General features: G+C 36.0%; 1 protein-coding gene across 8 annotated transcripts in view; it reads right to left on the reverse strand.

Moving 5' to 3' along the window:
* LOC135740322 (RNA-binding Raly-like protein) overlaps positions 1–14,873 on the reverse strand; it is a 151,869-nt gene that overhangs the window by 25,687 nt on the left and 111,309 nt on the right. Inside the window, exon 1 of one of the 8 annotated variants that reach the window (XM_065258569.2) lies at positions 4,673–4,902. The exons of the other annotated variants lie outside the window; for them this stretch is intronic. Within the exon in view, the coding sequence (XP_065114641.1) occupies positions 4,673–4,709 (37 nt within the window). The 5' untranslated portion in view covers positions 4,710–4,902. Of the gene's footprint in view, positions 1–4,672; positions 4,903–14,873 lie in introns of those variants that run through there. 8 annotated transcript variants of the gene reach the window in all.

Below are 14,873 nucleotides of genomic sequence, written 5' to 3' on the forward strand. Positions count from 1 at the left end.
GTTCAAACGATGTACTCTATATGGCCAACTGACTTTCATAACTATAATTTTTTTACATAGGAAACCTGCCTCTTTGCACTTTTAACAGAGCAATCACCATACTGTAGCCTTCCCGTAATGAAAATGAAATATATGTAGACACAGAAGAGTTGAGCATGGCTTACTTATGCATTCACTTCTTACTTTAAACATGTTGAGTATGGTGACTCTCATCTGCTCAGACCTATAAACACAAACTGCTTTATTTGCTACAGTTGGGTCTAGATGATTTGGTCAGTCTGACCAGCCAAATGAACAGCACTGAATATCATTCCAGCAGGGATCTCCACAAGTAAGTCCGCCTCATCTCATCCTAACTCTGCTGTGAACAATACCACGATATAACCAAAAAGCAAATACATCAAGTGCAGACTCTGCTTTAAATGAGTAAATAATGCAGTGCAGCATGTGCCCGAGGGAATTTGTGGCGTTAACGGCTTACGGTCCGTGATCAGAAACATCACGCGGCGGAATGGAACTGCTTGAGCAAACATAAACATCTTCAGCGTGGGCTCGCTCCGATAATCCCGCCGTACGAAACGATGATGGATTTTGATGATAATCTGGCTGTGAAATTTTCCTTTGCACCAAATCAGTTACAGCAATGTAATCACGCTATAAAAATCCTGTTAGCATGCTTTGAACTGGAGATCAAGAGATTTTCGAAGCCTGAAATAGTGGGACATCACCAAAGTGCACCACGGATTTAAAGCTTTGAAGCTGCGGTGGTGATTTGGTGATGTGCAAAAAGTTGTCCGGTTATGTATCGTCGGTTTAACATAATGTGACAAGATTATACGACTATATTTTTCACACTACAGAACAGTTACAGAACATTTAGCTCATAACTAAGGGGACACGCTTATCTGAACCAGACAGATCAAAGCCCTTTGCATTGGCTCTGTTGCTGTAAACAGAAGGCAGACTGATAGGATGGCTGGGATTTCCAAGAAATCCGTCCAGAGAATTAAGTGCATATGACTTTATCTTTTTGTCCTTGGTAAGCGGTTTTATTTCATTATTTCCCGTAAAGGTCTTCCACACATCTTGTGTCACCGGAGGAATTTCCATACCTTGTTCGCTTGTCACGAACACAAGTAAGACATCTGCCATACACATAGCTGGGTTTTTAATTGTACCATCAGGTATAACAGCTGGGCTGGGTGAATTTACAAGATCACAGCAGGAAGCGATGAATTAAGCGATTAAGTGATGTTGACAGAACTAATATGCATGATTCAGTCTGTAATGCAGATGTGCGCTTCGTCTAAACCAAACACAGTTACCTTGCAAGAATATCTTGGTATTGGGGGTTAAGTTCCTCTGAAAACCAAAAATATTTGCAACACTACCATCTACTAAACAAACAGCAAATGCGAAATTTTTGGCAATATGTCCGTTTTTGTGTGTCTAAATCAGTGGTTCTCAAACTTTTTCAGCGTGCGGCCCCCCTTGTGTACGCTGCATTCCTTCACGGCCCCCCCAAAGAAAATGTATGACAATTTTGTTCTAAAACATAACATTTTAATTAGACAAAACATATTAAAGTATACAAAGTAATTCTGTTGGTTAGTAGCCTTATTTTTTTAGGTTTACTTACACAGAATTTATACAAAATTAATGTATTTTATAAAATGTCATAAAACTGGGGCCCCCCTGGCACCATCTCGCGGCCCCCAGTTTGAGAACCACTGGTCTAAATGTGTCGAGTCTTAGTCTAGTAATCTTTATCACAGTCTTGGCACCGTTCCTCATGGCCAACTGGAATGATGACCAGGTCAAATAAATCCATCAGATGTCCACAGTGACTCTGAAATCTATAAACCTGGACTGACAGGGTTATCTCACGGCATATGACAAATCCAGAGAGAACTGTTATTATGGACAGGGAGGCATGCAGGCAGGTTTCACAGATAAGGAAAAATCTCTCTAAATGCAATCTGAATGTCAAAGAGGTCGCAATGAAGTGTGTAGCGGTTCATAGGTTTTAAAATTGCTATATTTAAAATGTGCTATACTTAAAGAGTAACTAAACCCCTGGTCAGAGCCTGACTCCACCCACTGGCAATATTTGAAAAATGCAAGAAAAGTGGGCAGATCCCAACGAAGATAGAGGGGACGAACTAAGCTCGTATTAAGTGTGTGGTGAGATCGTAACAAGGGCGTGGTGAGCTTGAACCTGCCTACGTCACGAGTCATTTTTTGGACCCAACATCCAATGGGAAAATTCAACTGCAGTAGCCACCGTTCAACCTGAAGAGGGCAGCAATCAGACGTTTTTACACCATATATTGTAGTATTGAAACACTTTATATCCAAATGTCAAAAAAATTACTAAAATCAATGAACAGCACTAATAAAGCATCATTCTTACAGATCATTAACTAAAAAAAGTTGGTTTAGGGTTTAGTTACTCTTTAAAAAAATGGGATTTATGGGTGGGAAGCATACATATTTAAACAGGTTCTGCTTAACACAAGTCTAGGTTAGTTTCACAAAAGAAAAATGCAATCTCGTGAACGTGCATCTGATGTTTTTTAAGTTTGCAAAGTTTTAAATATGAATATACATTTCTTACAAAATTACATTGATTGCCCTCAGAAGGCCTGTATTAACCCCCTAAGCTATCATGGGGTAATTTTCATTTTTGGGTGAACTACAGTATCACTTTAAGTACTACTTCAGTGACACCAAACAAGACATTATTATATTGGATAATGGATATCATTTAAAAATGTGATACTGTGGATAGAAAGATACTGTGGCTGTCAATCACGGTGTACCCTCAGAAAAAAGCACAATAGTTGTCCCTGGGGCGATACCCTTTCAAAATGTATATCTTGATACCTAAAGGGTGCATATTAATACATTAGGTCCTTATCTGTACATAAGTGGTACATATAAAGACCTTTTGAAGGGGACATTTCACAAGACTTTTTAAATATGTAAAATAAATCTTTGGTGTCCCCAGAGTACGTAAGTGAAGTTCTAGCTCCAAATACCATATAGTTCATTTACTATAGCATATTACAATACCACTTTGTAGATGCGAGCAAAAATGTGCCGTTTCAGGGTGTGTCCTTTAAAATGCAAATCAGCTGATCTCTGCACTAAATGGCAATGCCGTGGTTGGATAGTGCAGATTAAGGGGCAGTATTATCCCTTTGTGACATTACACGGGGAGCCACATTTCGATGACGTGTTTTTTCACATGTTTGCAGAGGGTTTACCAAAACTAAGTTGTTGTCCTTTTACACATTTTCTAGGTTGATAGAAGCACTGGGGACCAAATTATAGCACTTAAACATAGAAAAAGTCCCCTTTAAAAGGCTACCGTCTCAGTGACAGCATAAATACCTCTATTCTGACAGTGTAGTAGTAGATGCAAAACTATCACAGTTTTATTTATTTTTCAACATTTTCAATATTAATCTTAAAGGCTTCTTCTCGTAACTAACATTTTCCACTAGCTCTGGCGATGTGACCATAAAATTACAAAAAAATGTATGCAGCTTCTCAGTTAATATGAGGTAAAATAATTATAAAAGCTTCAGCAAAATGAATGATTTAGTATAACGTGTTACAACACAAGGTGTCCACTTCCTGATTTTCATGCACCTACACATTATCAGTATTGTATTCAATGGATCACAAATCTATCTAATATTGCCACTTGAACTCATAAACATGCAAAGCTGTGAATACTGGCATACAGTACACAATCTGCTCCAGTCCTCACACAAAGGGATATTAACATTTATGCAATTTCCAGATGCTATTATCCAAACTGACATAGTGTGCATATAAGCTATACATTTTTTATACAATGTGGGCTCAAACCCATGACCTTTTCTGCTGCTGATGCAATTTTACAAACTAAGTTAGGAGCATACGGACATATTTTATGACTACCATCTTTCCAGTGCTTTTTGGTCGTTTTTTCAACCCCCATCCTCATTCACTTCCATTACACGAAAAGCCTTTTGAGTTCTGCATCAGAAAAAAAAGTTCGGGTTTGGATCACTGGAGGGTGAATAAATGGGTTTTCTTTTTTGGTTGAACTACTCTTTTAATAATGGCTAATATGAAAGGTCTATGTCACTGCGATGATAATGGTAATGATGAAGAGGAGAGGAGACGCTCATGAAAGTGCCATTAAGGAAAAAATCTATGATGGAAAATATTAAGTGGCTTGATGGATTTGGGCTATTTCCCCTCAATGAAACATTAGAAAAGAACAACGTCTGAGTATTTTTCCTCAAGCAAGATTATATTAGTCCCTGAATAACAATGAAAATTTGCACAGTTGTACAACAATAGGTCACACAGTTGAGTTTTGAAAGGTAGTACCTTAACAAAATTCAGACATTATAACATTTTAAACATGAAATAAAACATGCAAAATAAATAAAAATAGCCTATGTGAATGGTGTTGGACATTTTGAGGATGTTATACAAACATACAGTCTGTCGTGCACAAAACCGCAAAGTCTAAAATCCAAGTGATAGCTTTCCAAATAATAATATTCAGATTTCTATAACAATAAACATCACCTTTCCCAAACAATAAGAATGCATTCAGTGCAAAACAACATATTGTGAAAGTTACAGAGTGATGCTTGTAAAAACTCACACCGGTAATTTCGACGTTTCCCTTTAAACATGGTCATGCGGAAGAGATCCAGTTTGACGGATGGAGATTCCGGTTCGTTATCGGACGGCAAGATCAGACCTTAAACCTCTCCTAGGTTTGTTGTTTATAAAACAGATCCGCTTCTTCCTAACGTGAGGTACCGAGAGCTACAATCAGAGCCGAGACGATACCATTAACGCTGTTTAGAAAGGGGTGCGGGTAACCGAATTGACGGATCCAACTACCGTGAAGATTTATGTGTTTAATATTCATGAGCCGTTCTTTGCGCGCAACGTCATCAGTATGTGTTTTGATATTCATGAGCCGCGCTTTCGCTATTGGAAAGTTGCCAAGGAACGTCAGCATGAGCTAATTAATATTCATAGGCCACCTTGTGCGTTACGTTCAAACAGAACTCGCATCTTATATAAAATAATACAGGATTTACGTTAAAAATAGTGCTAGAAATTGTGTGTTCATATGTTCAGATTGACGTTTTAAAAAAAACTAAAATGCAACTGTGTAAATTCTGGTTACTGTATTAAAATCATGGTTTTGTCAATGATAATCATTAAGGCAAAACACAAAACAAAAACATGGATACAATTTTTATTTTTTATTTTATAAGGGTAATTCTGTGTACGTGGTACCCCTGTATATTGTCCTATTGTATAATTGTGGAATATGTTTATTGTGGAAAATTGTATGTTACTTTTTAAACTGCACTGCTGCTAGAATCTATTTACACAATTTTCCCTTCTTGCACACCTGTTTCAATAATGTGACAATTAAATTAAATTAAATTAAATCAATTATTCATTGAACAAACCCACCAAGCACAAGACATTTGTTGTTTTTAGGCCATGACATGATTTAGCCCAAAAAAAAAAACATCATCCAAATTATTAGCCACCAATACAATTAAACAAAATGTTATTTGCATAATGTATTACAAAAAAAAGTCTAAAATATGCATGCATATTCTGATAAACTAATGTTAAATAAAAAACAAAAAACATGGTAAATATCACACAAAACCACCCTGGCAAATATCTAATCTGAGTTTCCAAGAAAATATTCCAGAATATTTAATTACAAACTGCACTATATTAAAACTCACTTTTTACATCCAAGTTCATTGTGACCCGACATCAATTTCATTTCAATCTTACAACTAGGATTTAGGAGCAAATTAAAATGACATAATTACAGTTTATAATAAGGTTACATGAAAAGCATCCTGTTATGTGCTGGGCATCCATCCAAGTTTTTTTTGGACATGTTTCACAATAAAACCTAACCATACTGTTTATCACATGAGCATATTTTATAATGAGAGAGAGCCTACTGTACTGTATGTTGTTAAGGATACAGAGGAAAAAATGTTTCTAATCTTGGTCATGATGACCGCATTGCCATGTTTTACCCTGCATTCAGCTCTGTTGTTAGGGAATATATAGAAAAGTCCTATCTTTCTAATAATGTGTAATTGATTCAGTGAGCTGTCAGTGCGTGGCTATCACTGTGTGGGTTGTTCCTGACCAAAATAGCTATAAAAATGTACTTCTCAAGATCCAATGCAGTGAGGAAGATACCGGCAACAATGCTGGACAATATCTACAGTCTCTAGCAAACATAAATTACATTCTCTAAGGCAGTGAAGGTTTTAGTTTAGCATAAATAAATGTGCTCCCATTTACAGGAAAGTTATTTATATAAACACAAAAAAGATGTTTGAATATTTTAAAATTTAGTATAAAAATTAAGAGGGTGAAGTGTGCACATAAATCAGTGTAAAAAGATTATATAATATTAATCACTATTTAATTTCAGTGTATTTTTAATGATGGTTTGATTTTAGTCCAATTAAAGCATCAGATGTCTGTGTAGCACGATTGCTACAATATGCCACAGACAGCACAACAGCACCATCTACTGGACATGCAACGCAACACTTTTCTTACATTATATCTATGCATAGCACTATTCAATTGGCAAAATTCTTAACCAAAGCTTGTGTGGCGATTGAGGAGGCCTATTTGTGACTTTAACTTTAATTAATTAAGGAACTGAAGTATTTTCCATAAATATTATTGATGTATCTTTAAAAATAATATCATGTGTTTTATGTTTATCATAGGCATACAGGGATCTTTATAAAGAACTTTCACATGAGCAAAGGCAGATTTTAACAGCACAACTTCATTACATTTGATCCTGTCCAAACGTCTACCTCACCATCCAACATCATCTTTATAGGTTGCAAAGAGCATTTTTATTTCCCTTTAGGGGTCTTTCTCGATAACCTTTATACACCCAACTGATGCTTTCTTTCAAAAATGGGTTGATGAACCCATTGCTATTTGGGCAGGACTTTTAAACAAATGGGCAGGGCTTTTAAACAAACTGCAACTTCTGCAACTTTAGCAAATGTTTACATTTTACTCCCTAAACAATTGAGACATTAAAGAGATCTCATCTGTCATTTTTCTTTATATATAAAAAAACATAGTGAGAGTTTCCCACACGGGGTTAACTTAATTCAGGACTAAACCTTAGTTATATTTAAGTACTTTTTACAAACATACATTACAAAAAACATGGTGTGCATCCTGAGCAGTGATATATGTTAAGATGTCAGTGCAAAATGTTTTTAAATTAAGACACATCAAACGTGCATTTCAGTATGGGACTAGGAAACCACTCCATAAAGTTATATAAATTAGGCCAAATTGCAATATTTGATCTGATTATATTATATATAATATAATGTTATTTTGTAAATGTGACAGATATTTTAGCAGTGCTATAATGATATAAAACATCCATAGTTAATGTGGTTGCATGGATATAATCTCCAATAATAGTGTGTAAAAAAAAAGTAGTTTATTTATCTGTCAATACTAGAGATATGAAATAATTAATACTAAATTATTCCGATGATTGTAAATGTTTGAAGCTATGATAATACCTTAGAGTTAGAGAGAGTTATCACATTATTGCTATATAAACATTCACTGGGGTGTCATAATGCATCACAATAAAATATACACACACACAAATATCTTAACAAATAATGGCTTTCAAAACAGTAAAAGCACCAAGCATGGAATCTTATGTGGTGACAAAAAGGTTGCAAAGAGCATTTTTATTTCCCTTTGGGGGTCTTTCTCGATAACCTTTATACACCCAACTGATGCTTTCTTTCAAAAAATAGAAATTATGAGGACCGTATTGTTCAGTTCAGTAGAGCTGATATCAACTGTGATAGCAGACAGTCTTGGGTTAATGGAGTGTGGTTGATGGGTTGTACGTTGCATCACAGCACAGAGATTGGCAGTCTTACAGTTACAGAGAAGGGCTAGAAATGAACTGAAAGTCTTAAAGCATCTGGTATTTAAAAAAGATGTTGCATCCTTTTGCACATATGCATATTTAGGAATTAAGGAGCTCTCAGATGCAAAAGCCTCTAGACGCTTTTCTACGCGGATTTAAAAGAGGAACTATATTGTATATATATAGTTCCTCTTTTTCAATCCGCTTAGAAAAGCGCTACGTTTTATTTTGTACCACCAAACTTGCTCGTATAACTACTCGTCTTAAATAGGAAAAACGTTGATGTGTTTGGTCACTTCTAACTTTATCTCTGAGTGGTACCATTGAATGAATGGGGCTAAGCTAAATGCTATCGAAGTGTAGCAGCGCGCTCCAGCGCTTACGTGCACGCACTAAGATGATAGAGGGATGTACCAACTCTTCTTAGTTAAGGTAATAACATATGTTAATATTGAAAATGAGTAGACTATTCCTTTAACGTTCGATTACTTGTTTTGTGTGCCTGAGCAAGATTGTACAGATGTGCGGCTTAGTTAATTTTTTTTTAAGAATCAGTGTCTGTTAAGTGTGAACATTTCAATGCATTTCATTTATAGTCTTTTAAAGTACAATATATCACGGATTTGAAACCTTCAGGCTTTAGCTGTTCTTACTGGAGTACAGTTGCACCTCCAAGCAGTTATGCTCTGTTGTCAGTTTGAGGTGAAATGTTATTTAGTTTGATAGACTGTAGCATGTGACCTTTAAACACACACAAAAAACAAAAATCATCATCACACGACTGGAACAGAAATATGAAAAGGTCCCGGAAAGACAGACAGGTTATCCAAGTGAGAATAGGATGGAGAGTAATCTCATCAGTTCTGTCAAGAAGATGTTAAGTCTGTACCAAAAAGCAACACTATCTCCCCATGCATTTCCGTTACCATTTCCAAATTTTCTGCTGGTCTCATGTCAATCAAACGGTGTATTATTGTCTAAGTAGATGCTTCTTGACTAAGCCTTAACCAGGGGTCAAAGATCAGGCTACACGAAACGAAAGGCTAGAGTAATACAACACGCTCTGTTTCACATCAGTGACTCTTAAGGTCTAATTCCCACTGCCTGTATGAGTCATAACACCCTGGTCATGTCCGGTTCTGATTAGGCACTGATCCGGGGTCAGTGCACCCGTAAACCCAAACTCTCCACTAAGCTAATTTAGACTCCTCAGTTGACAACAGACTGATCCGCAGCTTTGTTATAAATTTAGTCATAGTTTTCCTCCTGCTAGGAAACGGAAGGTGCTTTTGGAGATAAGAGGGATTAGGAATGGTGGGAATGGTTTTGTACAGCAAAGTAATCTGAGGGAGATTAGTAAAAAATGCATGTTTTTTTGGATAGATGTGTATCTGGTTCATGCACTAGGTTCAGTTAAGGTTAAATGTACAATTGGGGAAATAATATGTTACTTAAGATTATATGCAGTATGCAAATCAAACACATCTTGAACATTGGGGTGGAAAAAAATTTAATGCTTATTTATTTATTTATTTATTTTAATAAAAATATCAAAGTTTCGGATTATTGGGAGGGGGGCATATCCCCTTCAAGGTCTATTGTGGTTATGGCCCTCACAACTTGTATTCACAGCAACAATTTTTTAGTGATCACTGCACTTACAGTATCAGCCACAGTGTGGCGCTCCATGATTACTAAATCAGTTTTGCATCCATTGCTGAATTCAGGAGATGTCCAACACTGGCTGCAATTTCACAAAGAAATTATTAGTTAATACAATCTGATTTAGGCTCTATCAAGAGTTATTCATCCTATCTAGCGACTAAATTACACTTGACAGCGTAATTTTAACAGAATTGAAGGGTGGGAGCGAGAAGGAATATGGATTCATTTTCTCGGCTGATATGAAGTGCGTAAATCCGTGGGGAGCTCGTAATAAAAATGTCACCCTGAAATCGGGCCAAGGGTCAGTTTGTTTAACACTCTGGACCAGTGCTTCAATAATGTAAAGTAAGCATATTAAGAATTTCATTGTACAGTGTGACTTTTTTATGCACATGATAGTGAAGGTCTTGACGTGACTCGATTCGCCAATGGATGTCTTGACCCTATAAGCTCGACTGTATAAGAATGATAGACCCTCTGATGTAATACCAAGAAGCCTCCAGAGGAAAAAATACATCGCTTAAGGCTTTCACACCTCTCAGATGTTTCTCCTTAATTTCTAAACTGTAAAGAAATGCAATTTAGACAAATGTTTACAAGTGAGAGAAAGATAACATTACTAGAACACTATATGTCAGATAAAATGGTCCCAAGCTGTCACTGTGGCACAGCGTTGCCAGGTCCACAGCCTTTCGCCGGACATCTGAATTGGGATACTTTTAAACTGTTTCGGCATGTTGATGTTTTCCTGCGGATTACAGATGAAAATTGGGCTGTGAATAGTCATTGAATTGCTTTTGGACTCATTTTGAATGTTTTAATATGTGGATCTGGCAACCCTGCTGGGCAATGCCCTTTTAAAATGTCCTAACATATACATTTGGGGTACTAATATGCACTCAAAGGTACTAATATGAACACTATGAAATTTAAGCACACTAGTTTTGGAAATTTGTATATTGAAGATCACTTATTTATCGAATCGTTGTCGTTTTTTAAGTTGCACAGCATCTTCTCTCTAACAGTGGACAGATGAATTATTTTGGTTTTAAAAATATCTATTTAACTTATTGCTGTCTAGGTGAAACTATTGAGTTATTAAAAAGATCCCATTAGCTCATTTTGCTCCACTAACCTGCAAATCATTACTTGAACCGCAGGTGAAGACTTCAGGATTGACCTGAGGTTAAGTGTTTAGCTCGAGGGCAGCGCGGTAACAGGACAGCGATGGAATTTGAGTAACTCTCCGTTTCCCGGGTCACACCCACTTGAGATTAAAAACCTGCAACCGGAGGCAAGTGACACATTAGTCTATCCGACTCCTTTTCAGCGCGAGACCCGGAGGCAACTGGAGCTTGGACGGATCCCTCATTTGGTATTAGACGTTTGCCGTAAACTTCCCTGTACTTGCCTCCCTCTGGCTTCTCCTGCATCCTCCCCCGTGACATTTTTCCTTTTAACTGGAACATCTCCTGTATTTTCTCCAGGCATCAGCAGTAGATCAAAGAGGTTTACGGAAGGCTGGCGTCAAACTGCCGCATGAACGCTGTTGATGCAGTGCTGACGGTCGGCAGTCATGACTCAGTGCCTCGTTCCGACACTTACTGTGAGCGGATGCACTTTAAGATCTATTTTTTCCACATTTTATATACTTGTAATTACTTGGAGGCTGCATTGGTACGGTTAGATTGAAGAATAGGTGGGGTGGGGGAGAAAGCAGTCTGGTGTGATTTTATGAAGCACTCAGGGGTTGAAGAGTCATTACAAGTCCTGTGCACATGGTGCTGACACTTTCTTTTAAATCAACGGTAATAATAGACCTGAGTTTGGCCATCATGATGTGGATAAGTGTGAGTTATTTTGCTCAGCTGGAAAGAGAAAGGTCAGCTTTTGTCTTTTTATGGAAACCCTGAAGTTGTAAGGCCGAGTTCACACTAGAATCTTTTTAAAATCCTGGCCAATTATGAAATAATGGCTGCAGCACAAACATAAGGAGAATCTTGACTGATTTTCTTCTCTTAAATCTTAGACATGCTCACACTACAAGATATTATTAAGATTATGGTGTCAGTGAGAGCACTTTAAGTGACCTGTATACCAGTGGTTCTCAAACTGGGGGCCGTGGCCCAAAGGGGGGCCGCAAGATGGTGCCAGGGGGGCCTCAGTTTTATGACATAAAATACACTCATTTATCACAAAATTTGTGTAATTAAACCTCAGAAGAATTATGCTACTAACCAACAGCAATACGTTGTATAATTGAATATGTTTGTTTAATTCAAATAAAAAAATATGTTATACATTTTCTTTAGGGGGGCCGTAAATGTGTGCATTGTACACAAAGGAGGCCGCACGTTGAAAAGTGTGAGAACCACTGGAAATTGTGAGACTTTTTGACCATTTTTATTATTATTATTTACATTTACATATTTTATATGAGAGAATCATGTATGCGTTATGCATAGCGCAAAAATATGTTTTTCAAAATATTTTTAAATACATATCCAAATATTTAAAAATAAATGGTCAAATATGTAAAAAAAACTATATTTTTCACCAATAATTTTTTTGTATATTCTGAAATTTATTTTAAAAAATAAATATATTTTAAAGCCAGTTAATAAAAAAATTTTTCACATTGGAAGAAAAACCAAACATAACTGTTTTAAACAAGTTAAAATTAAATATATTTTCAACTTCAAAAAGTATACTTTATAAAATTAGATTGTATTTAGCTAGTGCTGGGAAAAGATTAATCGCGATTAATCACATACAAAAAAAAGTGATTTTAAGCATCATATACAAGTGTGTGCTGTGTGTAATTATAACGTATATATAAATACAAACACATTCATGTATGTATTTAAGAAACATGTACATGTGTATATATAATTATTTATATTTTTATATATTCTATATTGTATGAATAAATAAATATGTATATGTATATGTATATGTGTATGTGTATGTGTATGTGTATGTGTATGTGTATGTGTATGTGTGTGTGTATATATATATATATATATATATATATATATATATATATATATATATATATATATATATATATATATTTCTGAAATGTATATATATGTATGAGAATGTGATTAGCATATATTTGATTTTTTGATTCTTCATGGTTTTTAGCATATATTTAGATATATTTTGGCCAAGAATAAATTTCTTGCCATATAGGTTGTAAAATTAGAAATGTTTTTTCTTGCCCTTGAAATAAATTTTGAAATACTTAATTCAACATATATTTTCGAAAACTTTGTAACCATTGATTACACATTAGATTATGTGAGTATCTGGCAAACGCGAGCGTCTCTTTTATCATAAACCCTTTAGACGCGTCTGCAGCAGGCACTTATTTTGAGAAAACATAGTACATTCAAAGTACATTCAAGCTATACATCTTATGTATGCGTTCCCTGGGGATCAAACCCATGATGTTTTGCATTGCTAATGCAATGATCTAGCTACAGGATGCTATAATGGAGATTTAAGTGATTTTATACATTTAGGTACGCTGTAACAAACACTTTAACAAACACTCAAGTTTAACCGACTTGGATTTACAAGTCATTAAATTATATTAACTAGTAATGAGTTACTGTAACATTACTAAAGCAAATTTTACTTAATTTATTAAGTTATAGCAACTCACCATTTGTCAAGACAGTTGAAATGACTTGAAAATCATAGTTGATTAAACTTAAAAATGTAAGTGCAAAAAGAATTTTGACAGTGTACCTACAAGTTAAAGGCAGGAAGCATTTTTTTGACTGGATATGTTTCTAATTGGCTGAAAAGCTCCCCTGACTCATTTGAACTGTTTACAGAGCTCAGGGCTGTCAGAGTGACAGGTGTGATTTCTCAGGATGCCCGTTTTATCTGTCACACAGTTGGGACAATTTATGCACAGCATAAAACAACACTCTCATAGCGCTTTCAGCGAGAAACAGCACAGATAAACAGATACGTGTGAGGATGATGATGATGTGAAGAGATAGATCTGAATGTAAAAACGAGGCTTTGAGGATGAGAAATGCAGAAACTGGAGGTTTTGCATTTCATTACCTTTCAGCCATCATTAAATCATACTGATTCGAAACCTACATCCTCTCCTTATCGAGCGAATCAGATCTTTGATTCATGTTTGCATTAAAGGGCACTCTGAAGTGTCTTTGACACAAGCCGAGTAGAATTTTAATGACTAGATTGACTTCCTGGAGTTACTCCACCTTCTTGCAGAAAGTTTAAAGTAAAGATAAACATTGTATTAGTCACAGTAAAGTGTGAGAACAGGAGTGAATTAGAGGCGATTAAACCAGCAGCAATAATAAGAAACAATTAAGCTAACTCGATTCAAACTATAAAGTGCCGCCGGGATGACGTATTTTTGTAGCGGGATACTGGTTTCAAGAAAAAAAGGCCATTCATTATTTTTCCGACAGACTTTTGGATCATCTAAAAAAAATAACCTCTCTGTTTAACAAAAGTTTATGACACCCATGGGTGTTTCACACGATACACAGCAGTCACGAGTGTCTAGTTCATTTTCAATAGGAGATGTGCGGAAAGCCGCAAAACGTGGGAGTTACAAGGTGGAGCGGGTTCGGTCAGCACTAAGGCTTTGATCCGGTTCACGGAACGAAAACGAAAACCAGACAATTTTGATGTTTTTCAAGTAATAGAAATGAAACAAGAAACTTAAAAAAAAAAAAAAGTTCAATACATGTTCCGGAACAAAATCATTTATTTAAAATATTGGTAACCTGTTAATATCTTTAGTTTTTCTATATTATTTCTTTGCAATATGACTCGGTGAAGTTCACTTCCGGATGTCGTCGACTCATCTGAGAAATAAGAAGCTTGCCATCAGCAAGTAGCTTACTCAAGCACAAGTCAAAAATATTGTAGGCTACCAAGTAACTCTAGATGTTTGTTTTTTTAATACTAATTTGTGGTGTAACGGATCTCAGTTGATCCGTGATCCGTACAGATCACTACCCGGCTCACATGCGATTTACGGATTAATACGCAAATTTAAATAGGGTGAAAGTCATTTTCAATTTATGTGAAGCGACTGTTTATGCTGCATCTTCTTCCGAAGCGCCGTTTGGAATTCGTCCTCCATCTGTCTGTGTGCACGTGTTTAAGTGCACTCAAAAGTGCATACACGGAGAGACGCGTT

Source organism: Paramisgurnus dabryanus, chromosome 22 (genome assembly GCF_030506205.2).
Source record: "Paramisgurnus dabryanus chromosome 22, PD_genome_1.1, whole genome shotgun sequence".
Lineage (NCBI taxonomy): Eukaryota > Metazoa > Chordata > Actinopteri > Cypriniformes > Cobitidae > Paramisgurnus > Paramisgurnus dabryanus.